This window comes from Nothobranchius furzeri, chromosome 13 (assembly GCF_043380555.1).
Source record: "Nothobranchius furzeri strain GRZ-AD chromosome 13, NfurGRZ-RIMD1, whole genome shotgun sequence".
Classification (NCBI taxonomy): domain Eukaryota; kingdom Metazoa; phylum Chordata; class Actinopteri; order Cyprinodontiformes; family Nothobranchiidae; genus Nothobranchius; species Nothobranchius furzeri.
Genome location: NC_091753.1, coordinates 42,096,161 through 42,113,985, shown reverse-complemented (window position 1 = coordinate 42,113,985; position 17,825 = coordinate 42,096,161). Strand labels below are relative to the sequence as shown.

General features: G+C 42.4%; 3 protein-coding genes across 3 annotated transcripts in view; 2 read left to right on the top strand and 1 right to left on the bottom strand.

Moving 5' to 3' along the window:
- Positions 1-512: 512 nt before the first annotated feature.
- actmap (actin maturation protease) lies at positions 513-3,693 on the bottom strand. Its single transcript, XM_015951422.3, has 7 exons — positions 3,555-3,693; positions 3,258-3,477; positions 2,832-2,900; positions 2,633-2,757; positions 1,316-1,445; positions 1,150-1,220; positions 513-1,013 (listed from the first exon to the last, which is right to left on the bottom strand). The coding sequence occupies exons 2-7, from the start codon at positions 3,455-3,457 to the stop codon at positions 676-678; spliced, it is 933 nt and encodes a 310-aa protein (XP_015806908.1). The 5' UTR covers positions 3,458-3,477; positions 3,555-3,693; the 3' UTR covers positions 513-675.
- A 2,947-nt stretch (positions 3,694-6,640) lies between these two features.
- snrpa (small nuclear ribonucleoprotein polypeptide A) lies at positions 6,641-8,778 on the top strand. Its single transcript, XM_015951423.3, has 7 exons — positions 6,641-6,767; positions 7,078-7,161; positions 7,273-7,445; positions 7,534-7,692; positions 7,832-7,996; positions 8,073-8,161; positions 8,318-8,778. Exons 2-7 carry the CDS (start codon positions 7,086-7,088, stop codon positions 8,475-8,477), a joined length of 822 nt encoding a protein of 273 aa, XP_015806909.1. The 5' UTR covers positions 6,641-6,767; positions 7,078-7,085; the 3' UTR covers positions 8,478-8,778.
- Positions 8,779-15,325: 6,547 nt separating this feature from the next.
- The window catches only part of LOC107380264 (protein jagged-1b), a 55,118-nt gene continuing 52,618 nt past the window's right edge, over positions 15,326-17,825 (top strand). The window contains exon 1 of the mRNA XM_015951424.3: positions 15,326-15,695. Within this exon, the coding sequence (XP_015806910.1) occupies positions 15,558-15,695 (138 nt within the window). The 5' untranslated portion in view covers positions 15,326-15,557. The remainder of the gene's footprint in view (positions 15,696-17,825) is intronic.

Sequence of the window (17,825 nt, the reverse complement as noted above, 5' to 3'; positions counted from 1 at the left end):
CGTTTGAGTTTTTACAGTAAAACAGGCACAAGTCATCAAAATGCGATTAAGCATTTTATTAAAATGTATTGTCTGTTAAGACTTAAGTTTTGCATGATTTTAAAACCAAATAATCTTGATGTTTAAATGATTTGTAGCTAAATGCAAGAAAATGTCATAAGTCACATTTTAGATAAACTGCATAATTGTGGGTCGGATTTTAGTCTTTGTAACAAAATCCCACACTCCCTAAAAAAAACAAAAGACAAAAAAAACCTGGTCTTCCAGATGTTCAGCAGTGTCAGGCAGCTCTGTTGGACGGTGCACGGTGTTTAAAAGCAGGATTTTAACATTTTCATCTCTTTAGTGTGAATGTTTACAGCGTATTTAGTTTGCCCACAAATTCTCCTCATATTTGTAACGAGGCAAACCGTCAGGTTTTCACACCGGGTGCTGGTTTTAAAGCAAACTGGATATGAACCATTTCTTCTATTTTATAGACAAAATGATTTTACAGCTGCCAAACAAACCAGTTGAAGTTGTTGGGTCACTTCTTTATTTGTGAAATGCAATAAAATAAAGATGAAGACATTCTCAGAGTGGGTTCTTTTACTTTTTTGCCAGAGCAACTGGAAAATCTCTGGAGAATCATAAAAATTCATAAAGCACTTTGTTGACCGGTGTTGATCCTGTTACTTATTGCTGGTTTAGAGTATTCCTGTGGAGAAGAACCGCCTGCCCTGCCAGTCCAGCTTCTAACCCTCCTTCAGGAACCACGTAATGGGTCCCATCGTCAACTCTCTGAGGGTCCAACGCCTTCAGCTGCTGGTTGCTCTGAGCGATGCTGTCCAGACTCCACAGGCGATAGCGCAGACTTTTACCCTGTTTGGCTAGGATGTAAACCTCTTTGACGGTTGTGCTGTCGATGGGACAAGGATCGGGGGTTTCTGCGGCCAGGTGGAGCCAGGGCAGAGTGGGATCGGTGTGGGTGTGCTCTGTGTTCACGCTCCCCTGGTCCAAACCCATAAGTACACCTGCATTCAACAAATAGAATGAGAATTATTTCAGGAGTAAAGGTTGTTTAGATCCTTATCAGTGGTGTTACAAACAAAATAGTCTTGCTGTCATATAAGCTCCTTTAAAAACAGATCATGGCCCATCTGGTCTCACCGGAAGCAACAGCCCAGTGCGCTCTATGCCCGCTTCGTTGGCACGGCTCGTGGTTTAAGTCGTTATCATATCTGAGCTCAGTCAAGAAACTTCCAACAGACACCATACAGACATGAGATAAAACATTCGTCAGTTCTGCCCTCGTGAGTAGGTTGTGTTTGGATACGGGATGAGAACAGGTTGCCCCGCCCACAGGTGCTTAAAGATGGCGGCGCCGTTACAACCACTCAGACCTCCGGACAGCAGTTCAGCCTTACAGCCACAAACCTCTTCTGCTAGCAGGGCCAAGTTGGAGGCTGAAAAAATAAACAACCAACAGGAACAAAAGTTAACTCTTTAAAGAACAAGTCACCCCCTACCAGAGTATTAAGCCTGATTTATGCGTCTCCGTCTGCGTCAGTGCGGAGACACGCAACGCCATTATCCGTCCTTGCGTAGGGCACGCAAGTACGTACGGAGTCGAGCCCACTTTTTTAAACATCCGTCGAACGAGACGGATTACGCAAGCTTGTGATTGGTCAGGACGCCGCTGTTTACAGCGGCGCCATTGCAAAGAGAGCCGAGGATAACTAGCGGCAGACACGGAGAAGCTTGAAGAATACCTCGTGAAAAAACTCTTAAAAATATGAACGTTTAATTCTCCCGTGAATGGAGGAGTGAAAAGATGTGCAGCAAGCGTTTTATTTGTGGACGGAAATGACAGGAAACGTGGGTTTAGAGGTGGGGAGCGCATGAAGAGGTGGGAGAATGAGAGACAAATATGTCCGTGTTAAAAGTCTCTTATATACACAAAAAACACAATATAAACACACTATCTTGGACCGATACATGACAGGATACCACAGAACAGCGCTACGCCCTCTGTTGTCCTGCAGGGCAATTGCTTTGCAACACTCTCCAGGAGACGGAGAAGTAAAAGAGCAAAATGCTTCCGTCAGTCCGTGCGTGTCTGTCCCTTGCGGAGCTGACGGAGAAGCATAAACCAGGCTTTACTCCGCTCCCACTTCTTGTTTGAAAAATGCAACAAATGCTGTGGCCGAGAGGGCGGAGCCGCTAACAAATACACACACACACAGGCTCACAATGACACTGTGACATCATATGGTACCAGCTAACGTTCTAGGGTACCTCTTAGCCAATAGTGATGGCAGATTTAAATTTAAATGCAGTGCAGAGTTTTTACCTGACAACGGAACAACACTGACAGTTTTAGGCAGAAAATTAAAATTTTAACTAAAATGCACTAAAGTGCTAAACTATTGACTACACGTGTCTGCAGCATGATTAGACACACATTTATTTAATTTATCAGAAAAAAGTTGATTTGAGGGTGACTTGCTCTTTAAAGGGCTTGAGTTAAAAAAAACCAGGAAATGATTATTCACTGAAAAGAATCATATTTTTGTGCCGTAGTTTTTGTATTATAGTTAAGGTTTTTTTTTTGTCTGTAAGTAGGGGGAAAATAATCGAAGAGCCATGTTACCTGAAAACATTTCTCCCTGAGCTGTGTACCCCCGTCTCATTGCTGTCTGAACCACGGTCTCCATGCTGATGGCCTGCTGCAGCTGCAGGAGGTGAGTTGCCATCCACAAGGCCACTAAACCACATCTGAAAAAGAAATCTTTTATGATTTCTAGTTTAAATTATTAAGTCTTAATTAACAAATATTAAACTTGACTTACTGTGGACCATCTTGGATGAGAGAAGGCACATATGTGTTCACCAGTATCCACTGCAGGTCCTTCCTGAATCTATTAAAAAATATATCAAATAATTTTAAGATAACTATTTGACGGTGAGCAGAAATCCTTCTGGCTAAGATGAGCTGGAACCTATTAAACATAAATCACTAATCTGAAGAGCAGCAGATCATGTCCTGATTTTTCATCTAGCTAAGGTGTAAACAAGAATAAAATATTTGATAAAATAAACAACTGCACGCTTATTTCTAATGACTGTGGTTAAAAATATAGCATCTGATACAAATGTTTGATCAGATAACAAGCATGAAATTTACTGCAAATGATGTGCATTCAGATGCAGAATTTCTCCTTGCATTTAGTCCATTTTTATTCCAAACACAAAAATGACGTATGTTTGGATCTCACCGACTCTCTCTCTGGCGGACTAGTAGACAGGCCTCAGTGTGGTCCCCCTCTAGAGGACTCTTGCTGCTGGCTATAGTCTGGTACAATTTCTTCTTTGCTGTTAAAGAGGGTGGAGCTGCAAGAGCAGGTGGAGGTGGAGGCGGACCAGGAACAGGTGGTGGTGGAGGAGGAGGTAGTGCTAACGGACACTCCAGAGGCATCTTCTCAGAACTCCTTCACCCTGAGACAAAGTGGTTTTGATACGGTTTTCTGTATTTTTGCAGTTCATAGTCATAAAATACTCAGCCCCACACTTACCTGCTCTCATGAGCTTTTACCAGCGTGTCAGAACAGAAATTAATATGAATGCAACATTAGAGACATAAATGTAAGTTGGCAAATTAAGTCTCATTCGGATTGGTTTTTGTCGATAAAGATGTTGAAATTAAAAATAATGTATAAAAATCAACTACGCTGACGTCAGCATAAAAAGCAACTCTCAAAAAATACAAAACATGATACAAAGCATGCGGTAAACTTCGTTTATCGTCATTATTATTAACTCCGTTCCATTTCATGTAGATGTAAACTCAGCAAATTCATCTTCTTCCTTTTTTAATGAAACTGCAATTAGCTTCATTACCGCCACCAACCGGTAAGGAAGTGTAAATCAGAACACGCAAGCCGGTGTTGTGCCATAAATCGACTCGCTGCCAAAAAATGATCAGCCACCGCGGGATCGCGCACGGTTAGGGTAATTGCATTTCTAGACGAAATTCCCCGGCATTTTGCCCTAAAACTCAGCATATCTAGCAATATGGACATTCAGAAAGCAGAGATAACCTCTTCCAGTACTTAAACAGATGTGTATCGCGGATATTAGTTTTTCCAGTTCGGAAGTTGTTTTAAGTGTTGCTATTTAACTTAAAAGTTCACAATGAGGATATATTAATCCTTTTTGCAATATTTGCGATTGAAAGATGGTTTGTGGTAAGAACTGGCTTTCTTTATGTTACAGCCTTGATACTAAAAAATAAATAAACAGTGTAAAATGGCGCCCTGTATTGAATGTAAACGTCGTATAAATGTAAATAAACAATTCTCCAGCGATTTGGTTTTTTCCCCTTCCTTTCTTTAGTCCACTTGACATGGAGCCACAGTTAACTAGTTTGGGGCACATTTTTACTTGAAAAATAGTATTTAAACTGATCAAGCTTATTGGCTTTAATGACACTGTGTAGGTTACTATCTATACATTACTTTGCTCTATTTAAAAGTAACAAGATAAAAGCACTTCAGCACATAAAATTAAGATTGTCACTTGCCAAATAGAGACTACACCCTCCTGTTTACCTATAAGAAATGCTTCAAAATATCTTTAAATTCTTTATTGATGATTTAATTGTAGACAACTAAAATGGCATTTTACTTGCCAAAAAGTGATTGAATCGCTCAAACCATCTTTCAATCGCAAATATTGCAAAAAGGATTAATATATCCTCAATGTGAACGTTTAAGACAAATAGCAACACTTAAAACAACTTCCGAACTGGAAAAACTAATATCCGCGATAAACATCTGTTTAAGTACTGGAAGAGGTTATCTCTGCTTTCTGAATGTCCATATTGCTAGATATGCTGAGTTTTAGGGCAAAATCCTGGGGAATTTTGTCTAGAAATGCAATTACCCTAACCGTGCGCGATCCCGCGGTGGCTGATCATTTTTTGGCAGCGAGTCGATTTATGGCACAACACCGGAGTCGAGTGATCGGACATGGACCAGGAAGCAACAGCGCCCTCCTGAGTAAAAACAAAGCAGTACATATACTTGTTATTCTGGTAACACTTTACAATGACGTACGCAAAATTGTGCTTCGTAACCAGTGAGTAATGAGTAATGAAGGAGGGAAGAATAGGTAGTTAACCAGTAGTTACTGGTGAAAACGCTCATCAGTCTTTTTTCATGGTCTAATACGTAGTTAACCAATACTTACTGGTAAACACCCAGTCTTATTCAGAGACTAATAGGTATGTTTTTGTGCTTTACTAGGGAACATATTTGTTCCTCAGTAGGTACTTGGGAGAAGGCTTCACTTTAAGCTAGACAAAAGCAGTAGGTAATGGTTAAGTACCTAGTAGGTACAGATTAGTACCTTCTAAGTTGGGAGAAGGCTTCACTTTCCATCATCTTGCGATGGACGGATGCCGACAATGGACAAAAAAGTGACAGACGTGTGAAGTCAAGATGAAACAGTGATGTTAAATCACTGTGATGTTGCAAATTATCTGCATTGTTCATGAAGTTTACAAAAAAAAAAAGTCCACAGGCACTACATTCATTTGGGATTTGTTCCTTAATGCGTTCAAAGATTAGTCCCTGAATAAAACTGTTGGGTTTTCACCAGTATGTATTGGTTAACTACCTATTCTTCCCTGCTTCATTACTCATTACTCCCTAAGTCGTTCCCTAGTTACGAAGCATAATTTTACGTACCTTATTGTAAAGTTACTGTTATTCTTCTTAGGTTGTCTACTCTGCCTTTTTTTGACGTCATGTTTTTCCAGTATTTCTGATTTACTGTTCAATTCAATTCAAAAATACTTTATTAATCCCAGGGGGAAACTGATTGCTGTAGTATCTCAGAATAATAATAATAATCAAGTCATCAAAGAGTTATTGTATATTACAATGGCTGTTGGCAGGAAGGATCTCCAGTAGTGTTGCAGCGAAACTGAAGAAGCCTCTGACTGAAGACACTCTTCCGTTGTCGGACAGTCTTGTGAAGAGAATGCTCACGGTTGTCCATAATTTTCTTGATTCTCTGGAGAATCCTTCTTTGCATTATCTCCTCCAGTGGTTCAGAAAGTGCCGAAACTCTGACTGAGTCCTTGAAAGGGCTTGGAGTTCCTCCATCTTGTTGGCCAGTGATCTCACATTGCCCATTATGATCGATGGGAGAGATGGTTTGAATTTCCTCTTTCTCTGTCTCCGTTTTGCTCCCGCTCTGCACCCACGCTTCTTGCGTTTTAGTTAATTTGGGATTTGTCGCGTCAGTTGAGGTATTATTTCAGCCTTTTCAATGTTAAACAGCTGCTCCCGATTGTAAACCAGCTTGTTGCCATGGTTACGCATCATAACAAATGCTCAAAAAGTGAAAAAACCTAAACAATAGCAGCAAAAGTCCTCCAAGCTTCACAGCACCAGAAACAGAAAAGTAAAGTGTCCAAAAAAATACCGTTTTTCTTGAGAAACTAGAAGAAAAAATGTCCAAGAAAAGGCTAAACTTACATATAGTTAACAGAGCTACTCCAACATGCAGCCACCCAGAGCAGCGTAAATAAGAAGAAAAACCATTTTAGTTTTAGCCATTGTAAGTTAAATGGTGTTTTGAGTTTCGCTATTTTGATTTACACCGTGTGGTGGCGGTAATTCACCAGAACGGTTTGGTAACCAACAAATAAGACAAAGAAGAAGAATTTCTTCCTCTTGTTTTCTGGGGAAAAAAGTCTCGGAGCTTTCATTCAATTTCAGGTTGGTACTACGTCAACATCTAACGCGTTTTACATGGTTAAGTGCATTTTAACTGTTGATTTAAAATATTTTTGACAAGCTTAAACGATTTGAGGTAACGTTGGAACTAGTAGAAGTATTTAGGCAGATTAATGACGCTAAATGCTGTTAGTTAGCTTTTAGCTAACACGCTGTTGTTGCCTTCCGCCATGTTTGTTACCATTGCGTTTAGATGCTGGATTTTTGAATGAAATTGGACTTGAAACTGCGTGAAAATAAGCACATGTTTGAGTCTTTATTTTATTTTTAGCTATTTTATTTATTCTCCTAGCCTTAAACATGACCACTCCAGCAGAGGTGCGCCCCAATCACACGATCTACATCAACAACCTAAACGAGAAGATAAAGAAAGATGGTGAGTTTCGCATCATTTTCTTTCCTTTTCTTTGTTTATTTCACGCACAATTAATGCAAAGTCTCCTTTATTATTGTTATTGATTATTTGTTGTTTGTGTGTCTCCCTCAGAGCTGAAGAAGTCCCTTTATGCCATCTTCTCTCAGTTTGGGCAAATTTTGGACATTTTGGTCGCACGAAACCTGAAGATGAAGGGTCAGGCGTTCGTTATCTTTAAAGAGATTAACAGCGCTTCTAATGCATTAAGGTCCATGCAGGGTTTTCCTTTCTATGATAAACCTATGGTACGTCTATTAAACATGTTTAATAATGCACAATTTAGACATTTCTGATGGAAGTACACGTGTGACTCAAATATATACTTTCTTGCAGCGAATCCAGTACTCTAAAATGGATTCGGATATTATAGCTAAGATGAAGGGGACTTTTGTGGAGCGTGACCGTAAAAAAGAAAAGAAGAAGCCCAAACCTGAATCTACAGGAAGTAAAAAAAATGCTGCAGCGATTGCTGGGGTACCTTCTGCAATCCCAGTGAGTGCACTAGGTGTTTTTTACAATCATGGTTAAACAATCTAGATATTTGTTAGTGAAGTAACGGCAGGTTTTAGATGCATTAAGAGTTAAAAGCTCAATTAACATGAATAGAAACTAAACGTTTGTCATTCTTTAGGGAATGCCACCAATGAACCAGGCTCCTCGCATGATGCACATTCCAGGCCAGCCACCTTACATGCCCCCTCCTGGAATGATGCCTCCTCCTGGGATGGCTCCAGGCCAGATTCCTCCTGGTGGGATTGCTCCTGGTCAGATGATGCCAGGACAGATGCCTCAGCAGGTAGCTTGTGTTCTTTTTCCTCACAGAACGTTTTGTTTCCTGTCCTGGTAGTTTAATCCTTACTCTCTTCCCACAGGTTTCAGAAAATCCACCCAACCACATTCTCTTTCTCACCAACCTGCCAGAGGAGACGAACGAACTCATGCTGTCCATGCTCTTCAACCAGTCAGTACTCATTTTCTAGTCATACATTTAAACAGATGCGTAAAAATGGATCAACTTTGACTGTTTTGTGATGCTAACATTGCAAATAATCTGAGAATTTAATTCTCTCAAACTGTTTTTTCTGTAATTGTAACTGAGCTGCTCTGTGCGTTAAAGGTTTCCCGGCTTCAAAGAGGTGCGTCTTGTTCCTGGTCGTCACGACATCGCCTTTGTGGAGTTTGAAAACGAGGTGCAGGCTGGCGCGGCACGAGATGCTCTGCAGGGCTTTAAGATCACTCAGACGAACGCCATGAAGATTTCTTTTGCCAAGAAATAACGCATCTTCCACCAGGTCCTGATTTAATTTGCATACATGTCCGTACATGTAAGTATCTGAGTCAAGTTGCTGTTAAGAAAGTTGGAGTGAAAAACTGGGAGCTCTAACTTTGTGCAATGGTTTGGCTTTAATCTGTAATGCTTGCGCAACTTGGTGTCCACTTCTCTGTTTTTCTGTTTCATAGTTTAAATTTTTTATTATAAACTGTTAAAGCATTGCACCCAGTGTCTGGTCCACCAGACATTGTACCTGGAGCTATTCTTTTTTTTTTATCTTGATTAAAATTTGAATTGGTAAAACACTAGACTGTTCTTTCTTTCGCTGTGTGTGTGTGTGTGTGTGTGTGTGTGTGTGTGTGTGTGTGTGTGTGTGTGTGTGTGTGTGTGTGTGTGTGTGTGTGTGTGTGTGTGTGTGTGTGTGTGTGTGTGTGTGTGTGTGTGTGTGTGTGTGTGTGTGTGTGTGTGTGTGTGTGTGTGTGTGAACAGGTTTGAGCATAAAGGATAACTCAACATTTCCTGTCTGAAATGTCAAAGAAAGGAATTGAGTTTAGAGTTGCATTTGCTTAATCAAGCCAAGCCAACTTTGTTTATAAAGCACTTTAAAAACAGCCCTCGCTGACCAAAGTGCTGAACATAAAAACATAAAAGCATAAAATAGAATACAGTGTAAGGTTAAAAGCACACTAAAATAAAACACAAATCAAATAGAAATCCAAAACGTGTTGAAAGCCAAGCTAAAAAGGTGGGTCTTTAAAGATGATTTAAAAGTTTCCAGTGAGGAGGCCTTTCTAAGATGTGCCGGCAAAGAGTTCTGGGAGCAGCATCAGCGAAGGCCCTATCCCCTCAGCTTACGCTGTGTCCTTGGAACGTCCAGGAGCAACTGGTCAGATGACCTGAGCGACCGAGAGGAGGAGTGAATGTGCAATAGCTCAGAGAGGTAGGGCGGGGCAAGACCGTTTAAAGACTTAAAAACAAATAAAAAGTTTAAAATGAACCCTAAAATGGACAGGCAGCCAGTGCAGTGAAGATAAAACAGGAGTGATGTGCTCACTCCTCCCTGTACCAGAAAAGTCGAGCAGCAGCATTTTGCATTTTAATCAAAGATTAATTAGAAATATACAAGAAATGCACCTGTAGCCATATTTACTATTTGCTGGCAACAGAATAACGTACAGAAAAGGAAAGCTCTGAAAAACATTTTAAAATACAGATATGTGATCATTTTCCAGAACTGATATTTTTCATATTTATTGTGTTACTATTTACAGATAAGGGAAATAAAATTAATTCCACAGGTATCCCCTCTCAGCCTTGCAGAGTTATTGCCAGTCTAAAAATCTGAAAGGTTGGATTCATGAGCTTCAGGCGCTGAAACGTGTGAATTGAGGCTCAGAGGTTTGATGTGGACGGGCACCGTCAGCTCCGCCCGGCTGGCACACACAGGGCCTCCCTGTTGTGGACTTAAACTGTGCCCTTGGTAATTGTCTGCAGGTCAGCTCAGCAATGTACACAAAAATTCACATTCTTCTGCACTTTCCCAAGCCTTTCCACACTCCCTTATTTTGCCTTGAGAAAGCTCTGACCTTAGCCACCAGGGTGGGGGGTGGGGGGGGGTGGTGTGGGGGGGATCTTGCAATCATGACTGCCCTTTTACAAGAATGATGATCTTTTAAGAGAATAAAAGGAAATGTATTTGTTTGATTGGAAGCTGTGACTGTCAAGTGTTAGAAATCAGCCATGATGTATTTATAGAACCGATAAGGCGTGTGAGAAAGAGAAACAATCAGACTATCAGAAATAGATGTTAAATATAACAGGGTTTGTTTATAGCTTTAGTGAAGTCCTTATAAAGACAGGGTTTCTTCTCCGTACTGGAAAATATGAGAAATAAAGTTAAGAATTAGTCTGACAAGTTCCTTAACCTTCCCACTTTCTTTATGTGTGGCCCCGTGAGGAAAGTTGACCATTGAGCAGGATTGATGGTTTATCCATTGAGGTCCATGTGGCAGGACTGAGGTGGTGCTCACTCCTTACCCCTGTGCCACGTAGACCCAAGGGATAAACCATCAACCCTGCTCAATGGTCAACTTTCCTCACGAGGTCACACCCATTAGGACAGTGGGAGGGTTAATGCCCTGGATGCTGTAGGAATGTGTTGGTTGATGTGGCTCTGCAATATCACGTGGACATCGGAGGCAGTTCCACTGGATTGGCAGACCAGGGTGGTGGTCCTCCTATTTAAAAAGGGTAGAATGTCTCCTCCAGTTCAGGGACGAGGTCCTGTCCCAAGTGGAGGAGTATCTCGGGGGTCTGTTCATGAGTGAGGGAAAGATGGAGCACTAGCTTGACTGGTGGATTGATGCTGCATCTGCAGTGATGTGGGAGTTGTACTGGTCTGTTGTGGTGAAGAGAGAGCTGAGCTGGTCGATCTACGCCCCAACCCTCACCTACAGTCATGAGCTTTATGTAGTGACCGAAAGAATTAGATTGTGGATATAAGCGGCCAAAATGAGTTCTCTTCCCAGGGTGGCTGGGCTCTCCCTTAGAGATAGGGTGAGAAGCTCGGTCATCTGGGAGGGGCTCAGAGTAGACTTGCTGCTCCTCCACACCAAGAGGAGCCAGTTGAAGAGGGTTGGGCATCTGGTCAGGATGCCTCCCTGGTGAGGTTGTCTGGGCACATCCAACCAGGAGGAGACCTAAAGGAAGACCCAGGACACGCTAGAGGGACCATGGCTGTGTCTCAATTCAGGGTCTGCATCCTACGTCGGCCGGTTACGTCACAGCGCCGCGACTAGGCCTGTCCCAATTCGAAGACTCCTTCAAATGCGGTCGACGAATGCGGCCTTCTTTTCGCCTGAATGAAGGATGGGTCGGGTGTATCCTTCAATAGGTAGCATTTCCCAAGATGCCTTGCGGGCCAGCCGGCAGAAAAACTTAAAAACAATGGCGGACAGTGAAGCGGGAGCTGTCGGAGAGGATTGCGCATATAAATGTAAGTATAAACTTGAAAACTGTTAGGTTAAGGACTTTTTGTGATACATGAACGTTATTTTAGTTAGAAATGTAACAGTAAAAGTGCTTGTATTGCGGTCTCGGCTCGTATGTTCGGCCGCTCGGTGTCGTACTTCTCCCGCTACGTTTTCCCCTTGATTTTAATAGAAGTTTGTATTTTAGGAACAACCAGGGAATTTATTAAGCTTAGGGCGGAGATGGACCACATGATCACCGGAGCAAAGTATTCGGCGGCTGTGGCATGGAGGTACAATAACATCTCATATTTTAAAAACTCGTTTGAGTTTATTTTTTTTTCTGCGAAAACATGAAAGGAATAACCCGTTGTCCTCTTTTCTCTATCTGTTTTTTTTCTACATGTTTGTTAAGACTATTCTGGAGAAAATGGGCATCCAGGGGAAGGTGCCAGCGATGACCAGCTTCTGGAGCTGATCAGGGAGGACATGAGGCTGCAGAGGGAGGCAGAGCAGCAGAGGACACAGGAGAGAAGGAAGAACTTTGACAGCTTTTTACTTTGCTTGAAAAAAATGGTTAATAAAGATTAAACATGTACATATAAAAGAAATATCTAAATAAAATCAGTTCTGCATTAAACTCTTGAATTTTATTTTTGTTTACAAATGAGAATTGTTTACTAGATGGTATCCGCTGGGTCTTGAAAAGTCTTAAAAGGTGATAAATCGGTTTTGGTCAAATTAAGACCCTTAGAAAGTATTAAAAACTATTATCACATCTTTGCTCATGCTCAGCTAGTCTAAAGTATTTTCTCTGAATTAGCTCTCCAACAGTCAAGGAAATGATTAACCCCCAGAGACCCACGGTTGTAATATTACAACATCAGATTTAAGTCTACAAAAATAAACCTTCCCCATTTTTTTTCTTTTTAAAACCACATTTACATTGCTAATAGGTCCTATTGTTCAGTTCTGCAACACTATTGGCTGTTAAAATGTGTAAATAGGCCCGTTTATCTGGCCTCCTAGAACAACATGTGAAAGGTTAAAAAAAGATTTTGCAGTTGTTTTCTAAATTTGGGTTTCTGGGGGTTAAAAAGCTAAATAAAACGTCGAGCTCCATCGTTTAAAGTTCCTTCTCCCTTCTGCCCAGCGGTTCCACGGTTGCTAAGCGACGGAACGTTGGCCGAGGGAGTTCATGAAGGCTAGGCCTGTCCAAATTCACAGCCGTTAACATCCGGTCTACCCGGCCGACGGAGGACCCAGCCCACGTCGGCCGGGTGGGCTGGGTCCTTCGAAGGATGCAGACCCTGAATTGAGACACAGCCCATGTCTCTCTGCTGGCCAGGGATGCCTTTGATTCCCCCGGAGGAGCTGGCCCAAGTGGCTGTGGCTGGGGAGAGGAAAGTCTGCTTCCCTGCTCAGGCTGCCCCCCCCCCCCCCCCCCAATCCAGCCCCAGAGAAGTGGACAAGAATAGATGGAATTAGTCTGACAAGATAAAACTGAATCAGAATTTCTTCCAATAAATTAGTAACATGAAAATTCATCTTTATATTTATAAAAAGAACTATCAGCACATTTTATAAAATTTTTGTTTCACTTATCAAAGGTAGACCGACCTTTCAATCCCTTAAAATCAACTGTGACCCATCTGAAACTGTCAAATACATTAAAAAGATTTATTTTCCATAATTTTTCTCTCTTGTTAGACCTCTTCATCCCTAATGTTGGTCTTTTGGCCTCTGGACCTTTTTATTTTCCTCAAACCTAACCCTAACCCCTCAAGTGGTAAAATGTACCTCTTGTAAATCAGATCAATGGTCAGGAAACACAATAATATTTTGTTTATTAATGGGAGGCATTAGAAGAACATGTGTTTTTCAGTAAATGTGTCCCATGTGTTTATTTTCATCTTTAGCACATGGGTCATTTTTGACCCATTTACTGAAATAAAAGTCAAAGGTCAATTTTTAGCAACAGAATGAGAATCCAAACATAAAATAAAAATACCGAGCAATGCAAAACTCAGATAAAACAAAAACAAATCATTCAAAAAGTTGTGTGTGTTTGTGTGTGTGTGTGTGTGTGTGTGTGTGTGTGTGTACATGCGCTTGCACATGCTCTGTCTTCTCAAATCTCCAGTGGGTCATGGTATTGCTGCTACTGCCACTGTCCCATAGGGTCACAGTCAATGACTCGATGCAGGGTTTCTATAACTTTTAACTAACTGGAATAATAAACTGAACTCAGTCCACTGATAGGTTCAGTTGAAATGTTTACTTTGTAAATTGTCTTAGACAACTCTTGTGATTTGAAATTAGACTGGATTGAGTTGAATAAGAAATAGAAAATGTGGAAAATGTTTTCTAGACTGATTTTGTTGAATTAATAAGTTAAATTAATTTACATGATATTATGAATAAGACCCAAAGCAGGTTAGGTTTCTTGTTAAAGCCTTTCCATCAAAAGGACAACAGTGACCACCAGAGGGTGCCAGATGTCTAAACTCCGAGCCGCAAAGTTCTTCAGATTTCTCCATCAGGTGAGTTACACCTGGATAAACCAGAGCTGCGTTTACTGGATCCTCTAAATGTTCAACTCATGCTCGAATGTAACTGCTCCATATGCAAATCACAGCTCTCCTCCTCAAGAGGCCCCTGTTCCGCTCCGGGGTCATCACTGAGCGCCAAGCCGCGGAAACACCACTGGTTGTCGGGGGGGATGAAGGAGAGAGAGGAGGGGTGGGGGATCTCATTAGATGTCCTCCGATAAAAAGGGGGGCATTGTGTGGAGGTTTCGGATCCAGCATAACGCGCACTGGAGGTCAGATGTGGAAAATATGCTATGTGACGGGTGCCAATATTCAAAAGATGCCTTCACACTCTGCGAGTCTCTTTTATATTTATGCGCTCAGCCAGTTATCGGGATCCGGCGGCTTCGTTAGGCAGCTGCATGCGAACAGCAGGATGTAGCTGCAGCTGTCGGAACAAGTTTCATCACTCATCTGATCTATAACGATTACTTTTCATTAGAAACCAGCCTGCAGGTGGAGTTGCGCCACCTGCGTGCAGCTCGTGCGCAAACCCCAACCCTGCGGGTATCAACTTTTTCTTTAGTTTCAGACTTATTTGTGTGACCACTTTCGTCTGTAGAAGTAAAGAGGAGGTTAACTATGCAATATTTCAGTTTGGAAGAAACCTTTTCTGAGGCCTCCCGGACGGAGCCGTGTCGTGGAGGCGGTTAATTGGCCCATTCGGAGCGTTGAAGTGAAACTGGAGGACAGAAACCATGCTGCGACAAAAGGTGTGGAAACCTAGATTGGAGATCTGTGGTGCGAACCCATGTGAATGTGACATAAAGAGTTGGGTTGGCTGTAGATTGCTGAAGAAGCGCGCGCTGGTGAGCTCCGCTGGGAACCAGAGAGGAGCTGAGAGACGGATACTCCCTGCCTCAGGACACACCCTCCACGCTCCTCTCTCTCCCTCTCATTGTTTCCCACACTGACTCTGTCGCCGCCAGGCTCCGGGATCGGGTTCACGTATCCAACGAGCCGGTGTGGATGAGAAGACTCCAGAAGCGCAAACCGTTCCCCCGAAGAGACGCAACTTTTCTCGCTTTGCGGAACCTTTACGCGCGTGCACTTTTTAATTTTGGTTTATTTTCTGAATGTGGCTCAAGCTTGAAGACAAGACGGTAGATGAAGAGAGAATGTGTCATCTAATTGGGATGAGAGCTCAAGTCAAGTGAGCCGGCAGATTGGACCCTGAAATCCTCTTAACGCAGGTGGTGGCAGGAACAAAGTGCAAAGGGAGCGTGTTTACATATGAAGTGCGTGGGTTTGTGTGCATGCATCCTTCTTGGATAAATCTTGCCCGGACACTGCAGCGAGAGAGGGAGGGAGAGAGGAGGGGGATCAGGTGCGCGCCTGTGTGGGTGGGTTTGTTAGGAGGGGTATCTGGGGACTTCGCTGATGTCGAAGCGATGAGGAAGTTGCTTTGCGGGAGTTTGACCGTTTGAGTCCGGCGAGGAGGAGAAGAAGAGGAGGAAAGGAGGAGGAAAAGGAGGAAGGGTGTCACCACCATAGGAGCGCACAGCCTGGCCCCCAAAATCCCCGATGGATACAAGAGCGCACAAGAGAACTCCCATGGAGCCCAGAGGCATGGATCCAAACATGAGGTCCAAGCGGCACCGGGGACACCTCCACCTGCAGCGGGCTCTGGTGTTTCTCCTGACTCTCACAGTGCAACCACAGGTGAGTCTTTGTTTTAGTCCTGATCCAAGAGGATTGTCCTCGAACCCCAAACAGCTGGTTCTTTATTTTAAAAGTCATCTGTTTTTATATACCTCATAATAAAGTCCGCACACAGCGAGGCGTCCGTCTTTGTGCTGCTCTGGCGCTGCGCCCACCTGTTGTTTCAGCCTCACGCAGCAGAGACGTGCTGTAACCCAGGTTGGAAGAATGGGATGCAGAGATTAGAGCAGCACGAAAAACAGTACCTCAAAATGTATGCACAAATAATTGTTTATTAGAAAGAAAGAGCATAGTGCTGCAAACAGATCATTACAAGCTCATGTGGATAAATGGATTAGGTTTAAGACACAACTAACACTTTAGCATCCACCACATCTTATATTAAACTCAGTTTTATGCATTTGTGAATGAAATTCCCTTGGGTCTCTGTTGTTACACCCTTGTGGTGCTTTTCTCACATGAAAAACCTTAATGAATCGGTGCAACATCTACAAATAGAGGAGTAAAAATCCCCTTTTCTTGCACCTTTTTCACGCTAGCTGTGGTGTGACAGGACTCAGGAGGCTCAGAAGTGATCCAGATGTGTAAATGTTCTTGTTTTAATGCCGAGCTTCTTGCACAAACAGCATCTGTGCCTTAAGGGTGTGTGTGGAGCACGGGGCCGCAGGCGGACAAGCTCAGGGGCGTGTGAATGTTAAATATTCGGGCAGCGTTGCACCTCACAGCTGAGGAACAACACACTCCTCTGCTTTCAACCAGGATCTGCTGCAGCTGCTGGAGAAAATTTAGGATGGAGGGGATGGTCCTGCGCTCATCTCCAGCAGTGCTGGATTTATATTTCTATCTCTGCAGCACAAAAACCATCACAGCACGTCGTTCTGGTTTGCAGAATGAATCTTTGTATTCTCAACTAGAAACTCAATTTCTGAAATGAGATTAGAGAGCACTTCATTGCATGCCTTTGAAGTGGATTTGTATCACAAGTGTGTGCCACAGATTCAAAGCGGAAGAAAATGTAACGATTGACTAAACCAAATTTAAAAAAAAATCAGTGTGTGATTTAAAGAGAAGCACACAGTTTCAATCCGCTCTTTATAATCATGTTCAAATATCTGGGATATTTTAGACTTAAGAAAAAAGCTAAATGCTCATGAAAATCAAAAATGTCCATTTCTTTTATGATTAAAACACTCAAGGCTCATCAGTTAAGGATGATCTGAGACACAAGGACATTTTGACACAAATGTCTTTCACAACAATTCCTATTGCAGCTCATTAAATATACTTAATAAGTTGAATGAATATTTGCTACAATTTCAAAAATGCAAATTAAAGAGCCTTAAAATGACTTCTAGATAAATAAACATGACTTTTTAGATAAATCCTAACCCTGCCATGTGTGAGCACACTTTTACTTTATCCATGCCAGAGTTTTTGATTTTAGTCTGAATGTCTTAGCAGCTTGTGTAAAGTTAACCACACGTGTGGTATTTTCCTCCTCTGAAACATCTTTTAACAGCCTCTGAGTGAGTAAGCTGCAGCTTCATTATGGGACCTTAAATCTGGATTACTTGTGCTGCAGGCCGAGTTCTGACTTTAGCAAGCCTTTAATAGCTGAAGTCCTCCGGCGGAGGCCGTCTGGGCTTTTGGCCCCTGTGTCTCCTCGTCTCTGGTCTGACTGAGCGCTGAAACGCTGGAATGCTGGGAATGGCTTCAGCAGAGAGCAGAGGAGAAGGAAGAAAGGAGGATGTAGAGTGATGAGCGCCACTGTATCTCCACAGGCCTTTTGATGTAGACAGGTCCTACCCCCCGATGCCTCCCCCGACACAAACCCTGAGACCTCTCTGGGCTCAGGGACTGGGTGCAGCAGAGGGACACACATCCACTAGCCTTTATGATGGACTCTGGACATGTGAGTTGTCATAAGTTTTATGTTTAGACAACAAATCCACAAAGACTGCGAATTATTCAGCTCGGCGGCTGAGATTTACTGGCAAACTGAGATTGTGGAGGCTTTATTTTTGTGTTTATGTTTGGAGGAAGCATAAACAGGATCGCACACACACTTTCTATCACGCACACACCTGACCTTGATGCTCCAAAACTCTCAGGAGGTCTTATTAACTCCAA